The 24,397-nt window shown below is 50.9% G+C and overlaps 2 protein-coding genes across 3 annotated transcripts; one reads left to right on the forward strand and one right to left on the reverse strand.

Moving 5' to 3' along the window:
• The first annotated feature begins 95 nt into the window (after positions 1–95).
• Positions 96–4,361, forward strand: borcs6 (BLOC-1 related complex subunit 6). Of its 2 annotated transcripts, none has more exons than XM_018762258.2 (6): positions 96–182; positions 1,433–1,878; positions 2,161–2,548; positions 2,960–3,144; positions 3,326–3,409; positions 3,545–4,361. In XM_018762258.2, the coding sequence occupies exons 1-6, from the start codon at positions 116–118 to the stop codon at positions 3,668–3,670; spliced, it is 1,296 nt and encodes a 431-aa protein (XP_018617774.1). In that variant the 5' UTR covers positions 96–115; the 3' UTR covers positions 3,671–4,361. The 2 variants fall into 2 exon arrangements, with proteins under 2 accessions (XP_018617774.1, XP_018617775.1); XM_018762259.2 differs by having other exon boundaries at positions 1,436–1,878.
• A 1,839-nt stretch (positions 4,362–6,200) lies between these two features.
• LOC108940242 (hyaluronidase-1) lies at positions 6,201–8,450 on the reverse strand. Its single transcript, XM_029246996.1, has 4 exons — positions 7,938–8,450; positions 7,450–7,842; positions 6,956–7,045; positions 6,201–6,734 (listed from the first exon to the last, which is right to left on the reverse strand). The coding sequence occupies exons 1-4, from the start codon at positions 8,448–8,450 to the stop codon at positions 6,201–6,203; spliced, it is 1,530 nt and encodes a 509-aa protein (XP_029102829.1).
• Positions 8,451–24,397: the final 15,947 nt, after the last annotated feature.

The raw sequence follows: 24,397 nt of genomic DNA on the forward strand, positions 1-24,397 counted from the left end.
AATAATAATAAGAATAATAATAATAATAATGTACTTTGGAACTGTTGGACTCGTCCCTGGTTGCCGCCCGGAGCATTAATAGTGTGGGACTCTTCCGGTAGTAGTCTGTGCTCGGATGTGGAGAGTTGAAGCAGAATTCGATGAATTCGAAACCCGTCACCGCGTACCTCGTATCACTGCAGGTGTGTTTACAGTTTTTGTCTCGCTCTTTGCAATAACAATAGCTCCGTGGCGGTTTGTCGTGGATAAGTAAGCTGCAGAGACATGATTTTTAAAGATATAACATCCAGGCCCTGTCCTGTGTCGTCGGCCGTCTCTCTCTTACGACCGACGACGTGTCTCTCTCTGCGTTTCCGTGTTGGAGAGACTCAAGACTGCCTGGTCGACTCGATGTAAACAAAAACAGTGTCCGGCTCGTGGTGTTTCTGGTGTTAATTATTGTTCAGGTAGTCGTTCTGACCCAGTGAGTCTTCTTGAGTTCTGTTTGAAGAGAGTTAGTTTGATGGTGCCAAGCAAGCGCAAAGCCAAAGGCCAAACTATGCAGAAGTGAGAAGAGAAGCCGTCGTCGTTCTGCGTGTCTCCTGCAGCTCTGCCGCCCAGTCGAGTGGATATATAGTGCGAGAGGGACAGAGGACAGCTGACACTAGGGACAGTCAGTGGGAGAGGGACAATGGATGGACAGAGAGATTTGGCAATGGGACAGTAGACAGTGGGCTTGGGACAATGGACAGACTGTCACAGAGGGATGGGATAATGGACAGTGGGTAGGGGACAAAGGGAAGAGGGACGAGACAGTGGGTCAGGGAACATTGGGACAGCTGACAGTAGGCAGAAGACAATGGACAGCTGGGACAGTGGGATGGGACAGCTGACAGTAGGCAGGGGACAATGGACAGAGGGATAGGATAATGGACAATGAGACAGTAGACGGTGGGTCAGAGAACGCGGGACAGCTGACGGTAGCCAGTGGGACGTCGTGCCGATCGGAGCACATGGTCCACGGAGCGCTGGCGACGTTGCGGAGTTTCAGATCGGACAGGTGACTTGTGGTGTCGGAACGGGGATACGATGGAAACGGTACAGTTCTCGACAGGGACGAGATGAGTGTTTTTTATCAGTGTGGTCACAGCGGTGGAAATAGCAGTGGCACTTGACATAAACAGGTGTAACCGGTGGTGCTTTCATAGCGCGTTGCTGCAGGGTGTGTTCTCTGTTAGGTTAGGAGTTGTATGTCAGCACTGGAATCTTCGTGTCCGTTGCGGTCTGTATATGGATTATGAAGTGCTCCTCTGAGGTTGACCAGGGACGCTGCGGGAGGGAAGAAGCTGTTTTTGTGGCTTGTCCACGTTTTCTGCAGAGTCCTGGAATTGTATGATATATGGATGATGATGATGATGATGATGATGGTGGTGGTGGTGGTCTGTGTGTTCAGCAGCTGAAAGGATGAGTCACTCTCCTGGGACTGGATCAGCGGTCCACACAGTGTCCAATGGGCTTGACTCGCCAGGGTCCCTGAGCTCCAGTGATGAGGAGTGCTCTAACGGCCTCCAGCCCACCAAATGCGCCGAGAGGGTCCCTGGGTGTGGGCTGGAGCCCGCAGCCGTATCCCCCGCAGAGAGGGAGTTGAACGAGGGGGAAATGGAAGGAGGAAGACAACCACCATGTGAGGAGGGATGCGTGGACACCACTGCTGTGAGCCTGTGTACCACCGACCCGTCCGACGCAGGTTCACCCCACGAAAACAGACCCTACACAGAACTAGTCTACGCTGCTGCAGCGGGGAACCCTGCAGCCAAATCCCTGAAGGATGTTAAGAGAGAAGAGAGAGTAGGAACGAAGCAGGTGGATGAGCAGGAGGAGACAGCAGGGACGCGTGAGGTGGGTGATGTTCAGAGGTTATTTGACATCCATGGGAGCGGCAAACCCTGCACAGCTCCTCTCTCACCTTATAGATGGGAACATCTGTACGATTGGTCCCAGATTTTGTGTGACAAATTAGTTTTTTGCCTTTAAAAACTAGTGCAAGTTTAATTCTGCACATTACTCCATGTATGTACAAGTGATTGTGTAAAATGATGTAAATAAATATATATAAAACAATAATGGTTTTGTATGCGTACATGTTTGCTTCATTCTATAATTCATTGTCTCCCTTCTCAGTGCTCTGCAGCTGCACAAGTGTTTTTGCCCCCTGCTGTGCGAGACGGGCTGCCCCCAGATGTACCCTCTGAGGAGCACGCTGGTAGCCCCAGCCCCCTGCAAGGCCACAAAGCCTCCCACCCCCCACACGTGATGGCACAGGTGCATGTGCGAGCGGCACCGGAGCGGGAGCGGATCGTACGAGGCATGCAGGACAGTAAGAGTCTGGATGAGATCAGCCAGGCGTGCGGGGGGGCACGGGGCCCGCCTGAGGGCCGCAGGGCCACCATCTCCAGCGCTTTGGAACTAGAAGGAACAGTTAGCCACGATGGGGATGTCACTCACTTCATCACGAGGAACCTGGAGCACAAGATCAAGATGAGTTCCAGACCTAGTCTGGACTCTGATAGTGAGTTGGACCTTTTTTATGGGGCTGGGGGCTCGTAGAGGCAGTCAGAACCGGGGTGGGTCGGCAGGCGAGCTGTTCTGGGAGATGTACCAGAAATGACCACAGGGATAAGGGGTTATGTTTCCAGGACTTCTCTGGTACTGGCAGCTGTCCTGTTCAAGAGAATATCTGTGCTGTCAGACTCTCGCTCCACGGAAGCACATTTCTTTGTCACTATTTGTCCCCGGTGAAAGTCCACGGCTCTGTCTCACACAGGACGGTCACAGTGCGCTGGTTATGGAAGGAGCCCCAGCTACTTGTGCATCAGTGCTCATCACACACATTGCTCTTCTGTAACTGATTGAAGGGAAAAGAAAATACCAGCGTGCTCTGGAAACCTCACGGTCCTGTTTATTCTTCTCTCTTTGTAAGGCCACGGTCGGGCTCAGAACCGAGGACTGTTTGACCGCTCAGGGCAGAGCCGGGGGTCGCTCCGGCCGCCAGCAGATATCCCCCCAATCGATCCGGGGGTCTTGCTGGACCTGCACAGACAGGCACAGGAAGTGGCCCAGAGTGTGGAACTGGTGATGCGCGGCCTTGGGAGAACCATCCAGAATGTGAGTTGGCTGGACCGCCTTGACACCTCCTTCCAGCTGCCCCAATCATTCCAGCGACCCCTTCCCAGTCATCTCATTGTCACCTCCGACATGGACCAACAGCACATATAAGCTGCTATAATTTTAGGTTTCCACAGCTTTACCCCATCTCACTTACACCCCCGGCTGTGTCTGTTTCCAGATGACGGCACTGAGCGTAGGTTACATCCAAACTTACCGGGATTCGGTGGACAGTGTTGGGGAGTCGGTGGACATGAGCATAAAGGTGAGATCGGTTTGTGGTGTGAAGTGTGAGGAGAGTGTATATGCATATGTGTATAACCTTGTTTTACAACAGTTGTTCACAAGGATGGTAAAACCTGAAGTGTCCTGTGGATGGTGACTGTGCGTCTTTCTCCAGGGAATGTACACTCTGATGGCACGCTGTGAGGAACTGGACCGCTCCATGCAGCCCATTCACGCTCTGGCCAAGCAGATCCGTGACATTAAGCAAACGCTGGACATCCTGGAGACACTTTGCAAATAAACCCTCCCTACTCCCAGCTCCAGGCCTCTGCTAAACAGCAGCCATTTCCCCCGATTGACTCCCGCCGTCCAGCTCCATAGTGTGTGCGCAAGCAAGCTATTGCACAGGAGGGCAATTCCCACTGGCCCCTTAGTCTGGGCTGTGTGTGTGCGCGTTTGTGTGTTTATGCATATTCCTGTATGTATGCATCAGGGGAACTGTCACATATGACTGTTGGTATGTTTTATTTCAGGGTTCTGTCTGTGTTTGTATATATACCATGAGTGTCTAGGTTTTGTGGGATTCTCTGCGTGCGTGCGTGCGTGCGTGTTTTTGTTGTCAGCCCCAGTATGAGCACAGTGTGTGATTAGTGTTTCTTGCAGGATGAAGACATTAAAAGGACTGGAGGTCTTTCGCTCCAGAGGCGCAGGGTTTGAAGGTGTGAAATGCTGGGTAAAAGTTATCATTTTGCTGACCTGCTGTGCCAGGTCTGATGACAGGTGTGTTTCCATGGTGACAAGGACAGGATGTGGAAGCTTTGTGTCATTCTGTGTATATGATTGTTGACCTTGGAAGAAGCTCATGATAAATGGCTGCTCTGCTTTTAATGGTATTAAGTTTGGGGTGGGGGTGGTGGGGGTCAACTCGGGAGCAGCCTCCGCTTTCTGCCTGCACTGCTGTACAATCTGTAAATCTGTGTTGCATTTGTAAATATCGTCTCTGTTCCATAACACTTTATTTATCGTGTCCCAATTGTATATTTTAAAATAACAATAAATTTACAAAAAAATGCAGCTAGGTGCTGTTTCTATTCCACCTGAAATATTCTTCTATTCCATTACAATGTACAGAACAGAGGAGATTTTTCAGATAGGGTCTCCAAACAAATACATAGATACATAAATCAAAACATTTGTAATCTGTTGGTTATACTGTAGGTGGCGCGGCAGGCTTGGCCAGGTCCTGCTCTCGGGTGGGTCTGGGATTTGGGTCCTTCTTGGGGTGCCTTGCAACAGACTGGTGTCCCATCCAGGGTGGGCCCCTTCAGCCTTGTGTCCTGCGTGGCCGGGTTAGGCTCCGGTTCGCCGAGACCCCGCTTGGGACAAGCGGTTTCAGACTCTGTGTGTGTGGTTATACTGTAGCCCTTCTTGGTATCGCGGTATAAACATTTAGTATAATTAGTAGAAGATACAACATTAGTATAAAGTTTGTTCTGTGTGACGTGCAAGTAAAAATGACAGCTACTTTGTATACTGCTGTTTACAACAGAGGTGATAAACACACACACACACACACACACACACACACACACACCATCTGAAACCACTTGTCCCATACGGCATTGCGAGGAGCCGGAGCCTAACCCGGCAACACAGGGCGTAAGGCTGGAGGGGGCGTACTCAGGACAGGACGCCAGTCCCTTGCAAGACACCCCAAGTGGGACTCGAACCCCAGACCCACCGGAGAGCAGGACCCGGTCCAACCCACTGCACCACCACGCCCCCCCTCCAAGTATAACAGACAACAGAAAATACCCACACTGTGTCATTTTTGTCAACAGGAAATGGAACACTTTTCCGGACCTGCAGTATAACCTACTGACCACATGGTGGAGCACTTTGGGTTGACCTCATATGCCCTCTTTGACCACAACCAGCCTTGCCCACGTCCTTGCTGATTTGTGCTTTTAAAATACAGTTTTTTTAGCAGACACTGCAGACATTACTCGATCTAAATAACCAAAGTTTTGTGTTGGAAACGCACAACTTGAAATAGCGGTGGACGATAACACAGCTGCTAAATACTCATTAAATACATGAGCGACCACACTGGGACCGTTACAGGTGTGCGTATGGTGAAGCCACCTCCGCTACCAGCAGCAACTGATTTTGAGAAACAGTGAATATATAATCCATATTTAGAGAGCACACTGTCTCCTCCTTTCGAACGCAGCTGGGTCCGGAAATCTGTTTGTGATTCGTTCGGTTTGCAGCTCCAAAATCACCTTCATTGTGACACTGACTTTCTAAGTCACAATCGGTAAAAAAAAAATCACCACAGGTACGTTGAGGAAGAGTCCGAATGGGATAAACGAGCACGCGTGAGGACCGCTTAACGCAGAGCAGGCGTCAGCTGGGAGAATAAATGAACTCGTGGTCAGCAGCAGCGCGAGGGAGGGAGAGGGAAGAGAGCTTCTGAGATACTGTACGCAAACACCTGAGTCTAGTTGCCATGGCTCCTGGTCCACAGTGAGAGGGGCTGGCACCTGTTCCTCATCTTGTCTGACTTCTCACGTCTGAACAACTGAGCGCAACAAGCCTGAGTCCAAACGTCGTCCTGGGGGGGGAGTCGGGGAGCTGTGAACAGTCTCTCATTGCTGAAGTGCTAGAGACCCCCATTAGCGTCGTACACCGGATGCCTTCTGGCTCCCGGTGCGTCTCTGGCGCACCATCACACCTCCAGTAGAAGGAGTGTCCGTCTGGAGAGACTGAAGGAAAACGGACCAGTAACTGGGTCTCTGTGAGGGCAACAGGGAGCTGATCCTGGCCTGTCAACAGGTGAGCAAGAGCTTGGTGGACAGCAGCAGCAGCAGGGCAATGAGGCGGCAGGAGAGAGGTGGGCCGCTCTTGTTCAAGGGGACTCCTTGGGATGCGTCCCGGGGGGTCCCCGTGGTTTCCATCATCTCGGTCCCCGCAGTGCCCGCGGTGTATCCGGTCTCCACGGTCTGCTCGGTCGATGTGGGCGGCTCCCAGTCTTGCTCCTCGACCCCTCCCAGCGGGGATTGCTCGTCAGCGGCCGCGTCCTCCAGGGCCTCGTACCACTGGCACCGGAAGTCCCTTCGCCACGCCTCCAGGTCGCCGGGAGCTAGGTTGCCCTCCGCCTGAACACCCCCGCCCTCGCCAGGCAGCAGCAGGAAGCTGGCTGGTGGCAGGTGCAGGTAGGCGGGGCCTTCTGGGTTCTTGCGGACGCAGCGACCTCGGCCCTTGCAGAGGGCCATGCCGCAGAGGCGGCTGGCCGAGGTCACGTTGACCACGTACGGGCCCAGGACCTCCCGCATGAAGTCTGCCAGCTCCCAGCATCCTCTCTGAAAGCAGCGACACAAATGCAGACCAGGCAGGGGAATGAAGAAGTGCCCTTGGACCGGTTGGTCTGTCCTGGTTACACTGGTTACGCTGGTCGGCTCCACAGGAGCACATCGTCAAATGTGCAATAGCGTCGCATACAGTGATGATCCTGGTGCCTCAGTGAGGGAGTTGACTTTTGAGCCTGAGTGACAAGCTGTGATTTTGCCTGCAGGGGACATACCTGAGTTCTGGGTGGGAGGGACTTGTCCCAGATGATGGCACCAGCAGCTCCCATAGCAGCGCTCTCCCCAACCGTGTTCACCAGGTCGGTCTGGAGACGAAGCACACGGGGGCGTAGAGTCAGTACCCATCGCGCGCACACACACACAGCAGTGCACCTCACACAGAGGAAGTGTCTCACGCACCACTGTCATTCCTGCCTTAGGATGGACACTGCAGATTTTACCCTGACAGCTCCTTTCTCGCCTCTTTTTCTGCTGCAGAGTCACTAACATTAATCCACTTTATTCTGCTGTGATGGGATTTCTTACCCCCCACCCCACCGTCTCACTCTCAAATTTAAACGGAGAATGTATTTTTGGCACAGATTACGTAACGTGCCCGTTAGGAGAATTTCCACATTAAAACGCCTAGCCCTGAGAACCCCCCGTGTCTCAAACCCGTGTCTCAATTCTGTGGAAGTGCGCCGGGAAACTGCCCCTCCCACACTCTCACCTCGGACAGCAACGTATTGGTGGATGCGTACGCGCTCTTGACCAATGGGAACACCGGAAGGTCGTAGGCGGAGCTGGCCATCGCCGCCGCTCGAAGCGCCTCGCGCACCTGATTGGAGGCGTAAAGCCGCGCCCCCGGGGTGCCGCCCACTAGCTTGTCCAGCTGGAGGGTGGGGTAGAGGGCGGAGGAGCGCTTCCAGAGCCACACCAGCTCATCGTTCAGGGCCATCTCCGCAGCGGGGCAGCAACCTGTGAAATTTGCCCAACGCTGGGAGGGTCCCGAATTGTAACAGTCTGGATACGGGGCCACGCCCCACAATGCCTTGGGGCGTAGCCTTTTCACCTCCCGCAGTGTCTCCATCAGGATTGCCTGGGCCGCAGCCTCGAAATCAACCTGGAGGGCCACATATTGCAGCGTGAAAGCACAGCACAGTGTGTGTGTGTGTGTGTGTGTGTGTGTGTGTGTGTGTGTGTGCTGAAGAGCTTCACCTGTGCCCACCGCTCCACCTCGGCGTGATCCCAGTCGGGGAAGAAGCCCCGCAGCAGCGCCCGGGATTGCTCCTGGTAGATCTCCTGCTTAGCGCGGTTCCGCCCCCACTGGGGTGCCCACTCATCCCAGCGCAGCACGGCCAGGCCGCCAAAGTCCCTGGAGGGCAGCGCCGTGGTCAGGTCCGCCTCCACCCTCCGCAGGTGGACATCCAGGCTGGTGTGCTGCGGGAGCCCCCCCGACACGGGCTGGTTCTGCGCGCTGTAGTAGGGGTAGAGCCCCAGCGAGTCCTCGTAGAAGACGGCCACCTGGCGCTCTCTCTCCATCCCAAAGGCGGAGGGGTCTGGACGCCCCGTGCACGCCGAATCGGGGATCCCCCACACCACCAAGAAGGGCTTTCCCGGGACGATGGGCGCGCGAGCCGGCTGCTGGGGGCCACCGAACCCTGGAGCGGTCAGGGCGTGGCTACACATGAGCAGCAGGAGGAGCCCCGAGGCGGGAGCCCTCGTCGCCATGGCCCGTCGCTGGAGATCCCGGTTCCCCTCCTCCACGCTACACCATCGCTCTGGAGCAGCGGATCGCAGCACCCCACCTGGTCATTCCCAGAGTCCGAAGTGCACTGGGATCCTCCTTTTCCCTGCTCCGCAGCTTAGAGCTGCTACCTAAATGACAAGAAACCGAACAGTTTTCCAGCAGCGAAGCCAAGGCGTCGAATGTGTTTGGTTTTCCCTCCATTCCCCGTCAACGAGCCATTCCAGCTACCTTTAATGAGCATTTAACTGGGGCTTCCAGTAGTTTATGGGCCCGCTCCGTTTTTGTCTGCACCACAGCCAAGGAGAGCAAACATCAACATTTTATAGTGCAGAAAAGGATAACATAATGTTTCGAAAACAATTTGATACCTGCCATAGTCCTTTCGATCTGCTGTGACAGGAGAGACGCGTCCCCCCTCAACAATCCCTCCTCCCGACACTCGTTCAGTATTAAACCACAGTCCAAAGACATGCTGTTCAGGTTCCCCCGGAGTGTGTGAGTGACAGAGAGAGAGAGAGAGTGTGTGTTGCACTGATGTATGGATGAGTGAGCCAGTGTAAGTAGTGTAAACCCAGTGTGGGTTTCCTCCGGGTGCTCTGGTTTCCTCCCACAGTCCAAAGACATGCTGTTCAGGTTCCCCCGGAGTGTGTGAGTGACAGAGAGAGAGAGAGAGTGTGTGTTGCACTGATGTATGGACGAGTGACCCAGTGTAAGTAGTGTATCTAGCAGTGTAAGTCACCACGGTGAATAAGGTATGTGGGCTCATAACACTACATAGAGGTCTTTGGAAGTTGCTTTGGAGAAAAGCGTCTGCTAAATAAATAAATGTCAATGTGATATAAATGTAAACCCACACGAAAACCCCAGTGTTTTGCGAAATAAAGCCCGCTGTTACCCATAAAGGCAAGAACACATTTTCTGTTACGTTCATGCGTATTAACGAACTGAAAAAGCACGACAGCACGCGGTCTCTGCTCCGTGCAATTTAACGGCGACCGTGACGGATTCTCCGTTGAACGAATTGCGCTGCTTTGGCCGGCGATACGAGGAGAAGAAAATCCGTGATTACAGAGAGCAGGAAACAGACTTCACCAAAAGTAATCAAATGTGCTTCTAATGAGATTATTTACTGCTGCCCAAGCTTAGAACAAAGCTCTGCCTCTTCAGCTCGGAGATCTGGGAGAGGCGGTACTTCACACAGCAGAGTTTTGGAAAACTTACATTTTTGGAGGGAACTACAGCATTAGGCCAAAGCCCTTTCCGCTACGTTGAACCTATATAAAGGACCACCAGCCCTCACGTTCCCACATAAGCTGTTTCCCCAAACCCACCACCTCCGCCTATGTGTTGGCCACAGGCACCCCAATGGGGAAGATCTGCCAGTCCTCCGGTGGAGCGTAAGCCAAGCTGGAAAGCACACTACACACTCAGATTTATTCATTTAGGTGACTCTTTTCTCCAAAGCAACTTCCAGTGTTAAGGCCCCTCCAAATAATTACCCAATTTCTAGAACGACTGAGGGTAATATCTTGCGCAAGCGTACCGCAGCAGTAAGTTGGCGTTGAACCCGAGACCCTCGGATCCATTAGATAGCAACTCCATCTTTGCTGCGCTATCGAACGAGGCAGCAAAGTGTACAGCGCTGCTGCCTTTGCACCGGAAGGTTACTGGTTCGAATCCCGCCTCAAACCGTAGTACCTATGAAGAAGGCGCTTACCCTTAATTGCTGCAGTAAAACTACCCAAGTGTACAAATGGGTAAAAATAACTGTAGGTGTCATAACATTGTAAATTGCTTTGGAGAGAAGCATGAGATGAATGTAAATGACAGACTAACACTCTACTACTGACCTGAGCTTTTTGGGTTCTTCACGCAGCTCGCTGGCAGAGTTAGTCTGCTATTAACCACCAGCCCAGCTAGTTAAGCAGTGATCGCCGGGCTTGCGATCGCCCTGCTGGGACAGGCTGCGTCTCAAGGCGCCGTCTTTGACGTGTCTTGACGTTTGGGATCTGCCACCGAGAAGTGCGCGTGGGACAGGGCCGCGCGCCGATGTCAGGGAACGCAGCTGGCATGGAGGGAAACGCCCTGGGAATAAGTCACAGAAACACTCGCTGGCCCTCTGTGCTCGCATTGCTAATGTGCATGATACTATTTTGAGCTAATTTCATGCAAAGTTATGTAAACTTACTGAAATGTCGAGCAGTAAGGAGCGCGGTAAAAACAATACCTTATTGACTCCTTTTGCCGAGGGACTCTGCAATCCGGGTTCTCGGCATCGTGGGCGGGAAAGAGGTCTGCAGGAGGCCTTGGAGGTTGCGGGGGTCCGGCCGGGGTCCGAAGGTCCCGGTTACTCGACGGACTCGCTTCTCCAGTAGCGCTCCGGGCGGTTTCTGGGCTCCCTCACCACGGCTGGTGGAAAGCAAAAGGGAGGGAGCGCCAGGGTAAAGCTCCTTCACCTTCACCAGGGTAATCTGCGAGTAATCAGGGCCAGCACGCCGCTCACATGATGACTGTGGCCGTAATCCTATAATCCAACGCTGTTGTTCGGCTCTTCCAGGTACCGTCCGCACCTGCTCTCCATGTTGTGTCCCCTGATCTAACCTCCAATATCTCCTTACCCCCCCCACCCACCTCCTCCCAGACCGGCTTTCACACATCACTCTCTCTCAGCTCACGGAGGAATCATAAATCACCATTCCTTCTGGACTACTCTTCTACATCTCCTCGTGTTGGGAAACTTAGAAGAGATATAATTTTATAAATATTTTACACCCATAGTCTGGATTGCACAAACATTTCATGTCAGTGCCAGATTTTATTCATCATACTTTTTGGGATTATACTCTGTGACAGGTACATATTTCCATATGCCTGTTGTGGGTGTTCAGATTAGACAAGGACCCAGTTCTGTCTCAGACAGACACAAACACACCCTCTGAAACCACTTGTCCCGAGCAGAGCCGCAGCAAACCCTGACCCAGCAACACCGGGCACAAGGCTGGAGAGGGAGGGGACACACCCAGGACGGGACGCCAGTCCATTGCAAGGCACCCCAAGCAGGACTCGAACCCCAGACCCACCGGAGAGCAGGACCCGGCCAAGCCCGCTGTGCCACCTCTCCCCTACACCCCCCCCTCCAATTCTGTCACTATTACATATTTTTCAGATTAGGTTGTTCTGCACGAAACCCGAAAGACAGATTTTTGGCAATCACAGAAAACACTTCGGAGCTAAATGGTGTGGGAACAATAAATAGCCAGAGCTTCAACTCGGGCAAAAGCGAAAGAAAACCTCTAACTCAGTCCCTCAGTGAGATGGTCAGGGTGCCTTTTTGTGCTTCTCGAAGCTTCGTGGCTTGGTGGTTTGCCATCTAACAGGCTGCTAATGTCAAATACACCCTGACTGATGCCATTAGAACCAATTGCCTCCTTTACTCGTGTTATTATTTAAAGTGCCGCCCCAATCGCGTTAGCAGGACCGCAGTCACGGGCAATTAGTGGGGAATTAAATCTGCAAAGACTAAACAACTATAGATGTGGACGGAGGAACAGGCTATCAGGACAGACGCACGGTAAGAAAGGCAATGGCGCCGTATGCGCTGAAGTTCGGTTCCTAACCTCTTGTCTCATTCCAGGGTCGTGGTGGTCCTGAGCCTATCCTGGAAACACAGGGCATGAGGCTGAGTTCCTTCTGGGCAGGATGCCAGTCCACTGCAAAGTAGTCACACACACACTCATACACATACCACATACTAAGGTCAATTTAGAGTCATCGGTTCATCTGAAACAGGTGCCTTCAGAGTGTGGGAGGAAACCAGAGCACCTGGAGGGAACATGTAAACTCCACAAAGAGATTTAATCATCATTACCGATCTGTTAGTGCCATTTAATTTTTTTTTTTCCACGGGGAATGTGTCTTCAACAACGCTGGTTTACTGCCCTGCAGTCGATAAAGGAACCTTGTTTTTCACTTTTGTGTTCGTGGTTACATGGCTGTATTTTTATTGAGCACATCATTTTGGTTTTTTTTTTTACACATGTCTGATATCCATAGGGGGGTGTGGTGGTGCAGTGGGTTTGGCTGGGTCCTGCTCTCTGGAGGGTCTGGGGTTCGAGTCCCGCTTGTGGTGCCTTGCGATGGACTGGCATCCCGTCCTGGGTGTGTCCCCTACCCCTCCAGCCTTATGCTTTGTTTTACAGGGTTAGGCTCCAGTTCACCACAACCCCGCTTGAGATGAGTGCTTTCAGACAGTGTGTGTGTGTGTGTGTGTGTGTGTGTGTGTGTGTGTGTGTGTGTGTGTGTGTGTGTGTGTGAGATATCCACTCTGGACCTCCTCAATATGTTGCTGACACTTTTGTGCAAAGCAGCTTAAATGGTAAGCTATTTCTTACAGTCATTTACCCATTAATTCAGTTCGGTAACTTCCACTAGAGCAATTTTTAGGGAAATGACCTTACTAAAGGGTACTGCAGGCAAAAGGGGGATTTAAACCGGCAGCCTTAAGGTCTAAAGGCAACGGCTCCAACCACCACCAGTTACTCCTACCTGAGCTCCCTTATTTCTTTTACCTGCTGTATGTCTTTTACCATGGTCTGTGAACAGATGGGCCATTCCTGAAGATGGTTTTTCTCATGTAAACTAATAAATAATCATAGCAGTGATGCTAGTAAGGGGGGAGGTGCGGTGGCGCAGCAGGTTTGACCCAGTCCTGCTCTCCGGTGGGTCTGGGGTTCGCGTCCCACTTGGGGTGCCTTGCGACGGACTGGCGTCCCGTCCTGGGTGCGTCCCCTTCCCCTCCGGCCTTACGCCCTGTGTTGCCGGGTTAGGCTCCGGTTTGCCACGACCCTGCTTGGGACAAGTGGTTTCAGACAATGTGTGTGTGATGATGATAAATAAAAGTATCGAGGCCTTTGACACTTTTAGCTCTCCAATTGCTCTATAGCAGACTGGTGTCAAGAGTCAGCGCAGCAGGCCGACGGCACCGTGGCGAGATCAGAGTCAGGACGGCGCAGCCATCCGCGGGACCGCCTGTGTCCCGGCTTTCGGGCCGGAGACCAAGTCCTGCGCTTCGTTTCTTTACGCGGCGTGACGCGTGCTTTAGGAAACAGCGAGTCTCTTTGGACAAATCCACGCGGGAGTTTTGCTTCGGCCTTCAACTTAATTCTCCCTCCGGAAACAGACTCGAAGGCACGAGGCTAAATGGAGACAGCCGGATATCTTTTAAAATACACTAAGTACTAAAAAGTGTCATTTTTAACCATGGAGAACAGAACAACCAGCAGTTGTTACTGTATAATTAGAGTTGTGGAAAAATGATTAACATCTGGCGTTTTTCTTAGGCACCCGAGGCGCAAAAAACAGTCTTTTTCATAATTTTTGCGTTAATCATCGTTCGTGTTTCGCAGAACAAGTAAGTGGGGCCACTTCTCCGACGTCAGGCTCTTTAAATCGTGCTCTCTCGCGCATCCGAAGCAATGCGATGCTTAAATCGTTTGCGCGTGTGCACGTTCAGGTGCGTGCGGATGCTCGCGCTCGTCTCCGAGGATCCGAGCGCTCACCTGGGGGTCCTCGCTCGCTCCCTCGCCGCGAGTCGCCGCTCGGCGTCCGTGAGCGGCGCCGAGAGCCGTTGGTTTGCGGAAATGCACGTCGTTTTCGTTTATCTACGTTTGAAAATGAAGAGAAGGTCGAGCTCGTTGTAGATCTGTGCCCCTTCACAGAAATAAGGAATCTCTCTGGCAGTGAGACTGGGCCCAGGTCACTGCGTGTGTCACTGTGTGTGGCACTGTGTGTGTCATAGTGTGTCGCTGAGTGTCACTGTGTGTGTCACTGCGTGTATCACTGTATGTGTCGCTGTGTGTGTCGCCATATGTGTCACTGCATGTGTCACTGTGTGTGTCACTGAGTGTGTCGCTATATGTGTCACTGAGTTTGCCACTGCATGTCACTGCGTGTGTCACTGTGTGTCACTGTATGTGTCGCTATATGTGTCATTGTGTCTATTACTGCATGTATCATAGTGTGTCACTGTCACTGTGTGTGTCACTGCGTGTATCACTGTATGTGTCACTGTGTGTCACTGCGTGTGTCACTGTGTGTATCATAGTGTGTCACTGTGTGTGGCACAGTGTGTGTCATAGTGTGTCACTGAGTGTGTCGCTATATGTTTCATTGTGTCTATTACTGCGTGTATCATAGTGTGTCACTGAGTGTCACTGTGTGCATCACTGCGTGTCACTGCATGTATCAGTGTATGTGTCGCTATATGTGTCACTTTTTGTGTCACTGCATGTATCACTGTATGTGTCACTGTGTGTGTCACTGAGTTTCCCACTGCATGTCACTGCGTGTGTCACTGCATGTATCACTGTATGTGTAACTGCATGTGTCACTGTGTGTCACTGAGTTTGCCACTGCATGTCACTGCGTGTGTCACTGTGTGTGTCGCTATATGTGTCATTGTGTCTATTACTGCATGTATCATAGTGTGTCACTGTCACTGCGTGTATCACTGTGTGTGTCACTGCATGTATCACTGCATGTGTCACTGAGTGTGTCGCTATATGTTTCATTGTGTCTATTACTGCGTGTATCATAGTGTGTCACTGAGTGTCACTGTGTGCATCACTGCGTGTCACTGCATGTGTCACTGTGTGTGTCGCTGTGTGTGTCACTGTGTGTCACTGAGTGTGTCGCTATATGTGTCACTTTTTGTGTCACTGCGTGTGTTGCTATATGCGTCACTGCGTGTGTCACTGAGTTTGCCACTGCATGTCACTGCATGTGTCACTGTGTGTCACTGTATGTGTCGCTATATGTGTCATTGTGTCTATTACTGCGTGTGTCACTGTGTATCATAGTGTGTCACTGTGTGTGTCACTATATGTGTCACTGTGTGTATCACTGTGTATCACTGCGTGTGTCACTGTATGTGTCGCTATATGTGTCACTGCGTGTCGCTATATGGGTCACTGAGTTTGCCACTGCATGTCACTGCGTGTGTCACTGTGTGTCACTGTATGTGTCGCTATATGTGTCATTGTGTCCATTACTGTGTGTCACTGTGTGTGTCACTATATGTGTCACTGCATGTGTCACCGTGTGTATCACTGTGTATCACTGCGTGTGTCACTGTATGTGTCACTGCGTGTGTCACTGATTGTATCACCGAGTGTCACTGCGTCCACTGCAGATGGAGAGGAGATTATCTGGATGAGGTACGTGAGGTGAGACCACAGGTGTGTCCCCGCTCGTCTTCGGCGCAGATGCTGCTCAGCACGGCAGAGAAGGACGAGCTGAGACGGGCCGATCGCTCGTCCGGATGGTGGACTTAAACGAAACTGCCGTCCGAGGGTTTTGCGGGACACGGCCGCTCGGATCACATTAGCTAATCTGACCAAACGCGTTGGCCAGTTATGGAGTATTTCTCGGAACCTTAAAGCTGGGGCGGAGGCTCTGCTTTCGCACCCACGTCAAAATGAGAGGTGACTGGGTTTGACGGAGACAGTTCATCGCCCACAAATAACTGCGGTGCGGAAAAGGAGTCCCGCAGCACTTACATATCGTATTTACCCGTTTAGCCGACGCCTTTCATTATGTACATGTGTTAATAATTTCAAGTGTGCCAGTCTCTTCACGGTCAGCGGAAAGGAGGGAGGAATCTTGAAGTGTAGCAGCGCCCCCTACTGGAGACGAGAGGCACGGGGAGCCCCGGGGTTGAAGGGCAGGCCTGCTGGGGGTCGTCTGCCGGAGGTTCAGCCTGGAGCCCCGGAGCACAGAGAGAAGAGCTGCGACAGCGCGGTTCAGCACAGCCCGAAACACTCGCGAATTACGCGTTACGAATACAGCGCTTGTTTAACTCCCGCCGTTTTTCCTTCATCATTCATGAAAAAGGCTCCGGCTTGCCGCGGCCCAGCTTGGGACAAGTGGCTTCAGCCGGTGTGTGTGTGTGTGTGTGTGTGTGTGGGTGTGGAATATCACACTCAGTCTGTCTATAAAACAGGATCTGGTAGCTTTTACCGCAATTTTACACTTGGTCTTTAAATTTCTTAAAATGTGACGTTATGCAACATGTACCGCATGTCCCGGGTTCCCTTTACTTTCCACTGCAGCGCTGCTGTTTTACTGAGCAAACTATTCTGTTTCGTTTATATTTACTATTTACCCCATTCTTATAGCTATCTGCTGAGGGGATATGCTGAGTTTTGTCAAAATTTATTTTGAATCAAACCTGTACTTGACCCCGTAAATGTTTCCGTTCTGTCCTGCGACATTTCGGCACATCTGAGTAAAAAGCTTTACCGTGTTCCTTAAGCGGGATGATGGCGGATGAAGTCCCAAACGAGTTTAATTGTACTGCACATCTCAGAGTGTTCATCCTCCTCTTGGTCTTCGGGGGCAGAGCAGTTAAAGACTTTAAGATCTTAGATTCCAGTGCACACCTACTTCTGTAAGCAGCAAAGCTGTAAACACACACACACACACACACACACACACTTGCTGAAACCAGTTGTCCCAAGCGGGGTCACAGCAAGCCAGAGCGCAAGACCGGAGGGGGAGGGGACACACCCAGGACGGGACACCAGTCCATCGCAAGGCACCCCAAGTGGGACTCGAACCCCTGACCCACCAGAGAGCAGGACCCGGTCCAACCTGCTATGCCACTGCGCCCCCCTCCCCCCCCCCCAAGCTGTGAACTGAAACGGCAAACAGATCTTTGCTTAGGGATTACAGGGCTCGCTACTTCTCGCAGCCCGCGCCCGAGCTTTATTTCCCATAATGCACTGCTGTTTGCGCTGGCTCACACACCTCAGGGTGTCGAGAGGTAGAAGCGCCCTGAGAGTTCGCACCGTGCTGCTCTAGGGTCAGCTTTGTCCACACACCACCCAACTCGGTGAGAAGCCCAACGGTCGCACCTCCTTCGCACGGCTTAGATCAAGGCTGCTCCATTTTTTCTCATCCGCCCATAGTGGAACCTGCCCATATTTATAAATATGAGGTTCATCTTCAGTCCGTTCTCCAAACTCTGGCATCCTCGCTGCTCCACGGCATTTTCACACGTTAGCCCCCTTTCTGGGATTTTTGTGTACCGCTCTAACAAGGATGAGTATTTCAATTGCAGTATATTACAGAAAGTGTATTTTGCCAGGTTTTCAAGAGACAATTGAGTCCAAAATTCAATATTCATCTCTCTGATCTCAGACATTGATGTAACATAAGTATGCATATTTAATTCTGAGGTCAAGCTGGAATGAAAGCAATGAACAAAAACTTTCTTAATGCCACACCTGACTGCTAATTACGCATTTTATCATAACCTTTCATTATTCTGTTGACCGGGACAGCAGGTGGCGTAGCGATGAGAGCCATTGCCATGCGGTCGAAAGTCCCAGGTCTGAATCCCTATTCCTGCTGGAGTACCCTTGAGCACGGTACTTGCCCTGAATTGATGCAGTAAAAATTGCCCAGCTGTGTAAATAACTTAAGTAGCTTAGTGTAAAATCCTAATATCGTAAGTTGCCGTGCAGAGAAGCGTGAGCCGAAGGGCTAACCGGGCAACGCAGGGCCGGAGGGGGAGGGGACACACCCAGGACGGGACGCCCGTCCATCGCAAGGCACCCCAAGCGGGACTCGAACCCCAGACCCGGCCGAACCCACTGCGCCACCGCATCCCCCCGTGTGATATTCCTTCTCACATAATCACCCGTTTTGTGGAAATATGATTATGATATAAACGGCATAGGGCTGCAGTTGTGTGAACAGTTTATATCGTGTTTTCCATGGACAGTAAAAACCATGCAGCATTTCCTTTGTAGATCTGGGTAAACAGCAGGGATACACCTGACGCATCTCGAGTGCATTTCACCGTGTGCTCCGTGCCGCACCGAGTTCAAGCTGCCCTCTCGGCGCAAGGGAAGGCACCACGGGGCGCCAGGCGCATCGACTCGGACCGATGCTCGGAGGGACGGCGACGGCCCGAGGGACAGCGCGGGGACGGCACTTCAAAGCCCCGCGCCGAGGGACCCGTGGAGGAAGGAGGGCTGCGCTTGCGGAGAGCGCCGTCGCTCCCATTAGACGCTCCGCGGCCGGACGATTCCCAGGGGTCCGCGGTGACCCCTCCTCACGGGGCCCGCAGAGCGAATCGCCCCGCAGCGGCAGAGCTGATTGGAGTTGGCAGGCCGAACAGCCCCTCGGAGGAGCGGGGATTTTGGCTGCAGCTGCGAGGACGACTCCCTGAGGTCCGAGAACAAAATAGCCCCCCGAGCAACGGCCTCCCGCCCCCGTCGGCAGCCCCCTGTCTTTGAAGTAGACCTGCTAATCCGCGGCACTCCTCAGGTGGCTCGTCCCTGCCGAGAAGAGGGTGGGGGGTTGGGGGGGCGGCAAGGGGTTCGGAGCAGGGCGACAGCGGAGGCTGTTGAGCAAGGCAGGAAACCGGAAAGGTCCCACAAAGGGCGGTGGCGTCTCCGAGAGTGACACATTGAGCGGGACAAAACCGTCTGGCCGCCGGGGGCAGAAAGCAGAGAGGAGGGCGGGGCCAGGCAGCCCCGCTTTGATCTCCGCCTTTTTAAAAGAGGATAAATGGAATTAGAAGAACAGGAGGGATAGTGGGGGGGATAGCGCAGGGGCTGAGTACTGAGATTGGGGGGGTGCGTCGGGCCAGATCCTGAATCCTCTTCTTGGGGGCGTCTGTCTCCTGGAGCACAGACTGTGGCAGCGGAGGGAAAAATCCAGCCCAGGAATTTACAAATGAAAGACTGAAGGTTTTTTTTTTTTTTTTCTAATGCGATTAAATTGTTCCATTTCACTGCTTCTCCTTCAGACAGTGCTGCTTTTTAAGTGCCCGCTGCAGAATGCTTTCTTCCTTGGGGAAGATGAAGATGGGGGGTGGGGTGGCTCACCGTGGAGGAAATGGACAGCGTGGGGTGGGGGCCGTTAATGAAGGTTCTGAGAATAGGGGCTGCAGGTGCGCGCGATGCTGGACACGCAGCCCCCTCGGCACGCTGCTGAGAATCCCACGGCACGCTCGCTGTAAATTACCGGCTGCTGGAATTCATTCCGTGAAAATATATCGATCTGCGACTGAGAAGCTAACCACCGACACTAGACGAGCTCGAAAAGGCGCACGCGGTCACTTCTGCGAAGCCGGCTGGCAGACCATTAAAAATCGGGAGCCCGACCACTGTCCAGCAGCCACACTGTATGAGCGAGCTTTCCGTTGTGGTTAAATGCCTTGGCACATTATTTAGAGCGAATATACTGTACATTTGGATTTTGATGTAATCAGATAATGCGGTTTGGTTTTGTGGTAGATCTGCGTTGACTTGTTATTGCCAGAGCATCCTTCAGAGAATGTTTATAGGGAGAAATCAAAAAACTGGGTGATATCATTACATTCAGCTGATGCTTTTCTCTGAAATGACTTATAATGTTACAACTATTTACCCATTTATACAACTGGGTAATTTAGGGTAAGTACCTTGCTCAAAGGTACTACAGCCAGAGGTGAGGCTCAAACCTACAACCTTTGCATTCAAAGGCAGTAGCGCTAACCACTACACCACCAGCTGCCCCACATTACCTATCCCAATACATTCCCTTAAATGAGACTCCAAGGTGTAGATCAGTATGAGAAATAAAAATAAGTTGTTCTCCCTTGGCCTTGCCTGATTGTTGAGTTCACTTCACCCATGGGTGTTACCCTGACCTGGTATCCATGGAAACTGTGGTCAGAGCACAGATGATGAAGTGCTGGGGAATGGGGCTTGGGGGCTGGGGGAGGTCGGTTGTAAGTGATTGTAATGAGGGAGCGGGACTAAGCGCCCGGCACCGGCCGTGGGAGTCCGAGGATCTCGGGGCCGGCGTGCGGGTCACAGGGGTCAAGCGGTGGGCTGCTTGTCTGTGTAGTCATTGTTAAGGTCAGCGTGAGGGTCGGTGTCCCACTTCTTCCTCCTTTCAGTGTTTGTGTGCACTTGGAGACCTTACGAGTGGTGCATTTTCATTACAGCAGCAAAACACCAGAGCCAACGGCTGGATTTCTTGCCTGAACTTTAGATTTTGTGCTCAGCAAGTGCGTTGTTTCTCTGTAAACAGGGAGCTGAAGAAGGTATGAGGAGCAGCGAGGACATTTACAAGGAGGCAACCTGAGCAACGGAAAACAACTTCAGAGAGTGTTCGGTTCCTTTGTCTATTTAATGTCTCTTTCGCATTCTTTCCCTCCCACTTTGCTCGCCTGAATGAGTAGCTACTGAAGATACAGTACTTCTGGAACTCCCCTCTCCCTGGACCAGCAGCGCAACCCTCTTGTTACCATGGAACTTAGGACAATTTCCTATAAAGCCCCCAATGCCCTTGCAAGTTACCATAGCAACTACTACTTTCTCATACCAAGCACTACTTTTCCAGTGTCAACTCCTCTCCCATAGTGACCGCTCCCAATCCATAGCAACTGCTCCTTCTTCAGAGCTGCCGCTGCTTCCCCAGAGTGCAACACAGCGGCCCGACTTGTCCGCTTCTCTTACTCGCAACCCGTCGCGTTTTCTCTTCCTTCCCCAAAAGCAGCTACGTCGGTAGAGGCCCTGTTGAAAAGCACTGCGGAGTCCTTGACTTGAAGAGGTAATGTCGGATATTTCAATTTTTTTAGTTTCTTCCAGTTCTAGAAAAGCGTCGGGAAACGTAATCACACTGAAGCACTTTTGTCGCCGAACAGCTCAAACCGCTGTAGACAAAACGCTGTGGACAGCCCTTGTTCACCTTCAGACAATTACAGAATTGCTTTTACAATGTGAAACAGTGACGAATTTCGGACAGAACGTAAGAGTTATGGAATTCTACAATAATGGTCATAATCACTAATAATTACTGTACTCATACTCTACACAACCTCTGCTTTGAAAGTGTATCAAGTAAGGACAGATTAGATGCCCTTTTTTAAGAACTAAACAGCTTGACCTAACTTCAGGTAAATGTCGCACTGATGGAATGAATTTAATCAAGGAGGCGTCCCTCAAGGCTTTATTCATGGGTCCATACAGTTCTCACTAACACACTTTTCAATGATACTTAAAATGATAGTTTAAGACACTTAATTTGTTCAGCTCAGAGATATACAGTATATATTAATGGGTTATCAGTGTGTAGCTGAATTCTAGCAGTGACATCTATCAGCTTGTTTGCTTTGACGCCATAATTTTATTAAACTGGAATAGCATTGATTTACTGGCACGATTTCCAGTGGTTGGAGTCCTTCAGAAGTATGAACATGTTACTGGCAGCATGTTTATATTTGAATAACTTGAACGACATACTTCCTGGTTGGTGCTCTGCCTTTTGTTCCAAAAGAAATGACTGATTCTTGTTTTTCTCGTCCTTTTTTTGTGACATAATTATTTTATTAATGCAAAACTTGTTAGAATAACTCAGAAACTGAGTTAGTATACAAGCTGTTTTTTAGTTTCCTGAGCTGTAATATACCCCTGGGGGAAAGAGCAGATGGCAGTGGGCAACTGCAATTGTCTGGATAATTCTGACATTCATATCATAGTTTCCATAAATCTCTTTTTTTCACTCCTTTGAGTTTTAATTGTAATGCTTAAGCACGGCTTTGTCGCATATGCATTATAATTTTATAATTATGCATAACATTTCCATTTTATGCTGTAACTACTCACCAGGCACCCTTTTCCACATGGTGATCATGACCATGGTGGCATTGAAGGTAATGCAGTGACTGATTCATGTGGCAATGCCAGTGAAAGATTATTGCGCTGAAAGAAGAATAGCATGTTCCCATATAAGAGAAACAACAGACAATAATAAGTATTTTTGAGGGAGTTAGTGGGAAAATAAAGATGTGTACTGCTTTCCATCTCTTTTCAGTATCCATGGCAACCTCACAGTGAGAACAATCATTTATCTTACAGTACTGGCAAAAATAAGATGGTTGGTGGGGTAAAGGGGTGGGGGGGTCACTGTATAAACAGCTCCCCTCCTTCCTCTGCAGTAAGGTTCACACTCTCTCCTCTGAGATTGTACCTCTTTCCCTCTATTTCTGTGTCCAGTGCCACACATGGGTGGGCAGGGAGGATGATATAACTGACAAGGAGTGACAGATGAGAAGGTGAGAAGGGATCCAGTCATAGCAAGAACTGCCCACATCCTCTCCCTTTAATTATCTTCAAATATGGACCCTCCCGTATTGGAGGAAACTACTATTTGACCACAAGTGTGGGGAAAAGACACAGAAAGCCTGGATGAAAATACCCTGTATCTCCCTAACCTACTGGCTTTAGCTGCTCCCCCAACACAAGCAAAGATTTCAAGTCTGCAGTTATTTTTGGTATCGCTCTTATTTAATTGCTTAGAAGATGCTTTTGTTAAAAACATTGTAAATAGGTCATAATTTGTTATTTTACTTTTTTCTGTTGAGACAGCCTGATTTTTTTTCTTTTTTTTAGCAAAGAGGTTCATGCTAATAAAGTAGAAGCTTTCCTGGGATTTGATGTAGTTTTTCAACCTAGAGTTTTAACCTGCTCTTCAGACTATCTCTATAAATATATAAAGACACACACACACATCTATAAACACATAGATCTCTATCTATCTATAGATTTACACAATATATATGTATGTATATGTAGTGTATATTCCAAGCAAACAATAACCTTTTGAAATCAGCTTTTCACAAAAACAGCTCTGTGATGATTGGGTCGTTCAAGTATATTTTGGCAGCAACAGCCGGTTCGCAGCTCATACTGGCTGCAATAGAGTCGAGTGAGTAAGAAAAGGGGTTCAAGATTTGGAACCTGCCGAAGACCACCCTTATTTATGATAAAACCTTGTGATCCTTAATGATCTCATTAAGCCTCGAGCAAAGATGTCTCATCCAAAAGATGTTGCTTCCCATAACTCAGGGTACAACAACAAAGGTTTAACCATGTTTTCTCCTGATCCATAGGGGTCCTGGTCCAAAACCCAACAGCTGTCTCCAGGAGGCCTGCAAACTAAATTATGAGCTCGTTATAATAAAAGGCCAGTAAACACACTGTGGAGATGAGTCATGTCCGTTGTCAAAATGCAGCCGTCTGCTGCTGGTTCTTTAACTCTGCACCGCAGTTAATATACTGTATCACACACACATACACACACACACACACACTGACTGAAACCGGTTGTCCCAAGCAGGGTCACGGTGAACCAGAGCCTAACCTGGTAACTCAGGGTGCAAGGCTGGAGGGGGAGGGGACACACCCAGGATGAGACACCAATCCGTCACAAGGCACCCCAAGCGGGACTCGAACCCCAGACCCACCGGAGAGCAGGACCCAGCCAAACCCTCTGCACGTCCGCACCTCCTTAATATACTATATCTTAGTGTGCAAATGTACTGTGTAATTTTACTGTGCTTCTGGATCAGGTCACCTGAAACTGCAAACCGTACCGTCAAAAGTTTGGGTACACCTGGCCAACCTGGACGAACACAACGGAAGAGCGAAAGCAAAGACAAAAACAGGTGTTGTGCATCCCTGGGAACTGCTGAGGGAGATCATGGGAGGTGTAACGCCTCATTTCTTCATCTAACTTGTTCGCCAAATGCCTCGTGAAAAAAACGTTAGCTCCCAGCAAGTCGACTCAGGCTTTACACTGGTACTGCACGCTGGTCTGCGTGTCGCATTCATTGCTGGAGATCTACACCCGTATCGCCTTGGATGTCGGCACGAGAGCGGAGGAATATGCCGGGGCACGGCGTTACACTGCACGAGCGTACACACGTGAGCTCGCGGCGTGCTGGGGGGCGTCAGCGCGGCGGGGCGTTTCCGCAAAGGTTTCCATACGCGTTAATGTGCGTGCCGTGGGGGGCCGCGCTGCACCGTTAGCAGGACTGCTGCTGATTCAGGAGTTCTGGAAGCCGGTTCTGGAAAAGCAGCCGGTGTGT

The sequence above is a fragment of the Scleropages formosus genome, chromosome 2 (assembly GCF_900964775.1).
Source record: "Scleropages formosus chromosome 2, fSclFor1.1, whole genome shotgun sequence".
In the NCBI taxonomy this organism is placed as follows: domain Eukaryota; kingdom Metazoa; phylum Chordata; class Actinopteri; order Osteoglossiformes; family Osteoglossidae; genus Scleropages; species Scleropages formosus.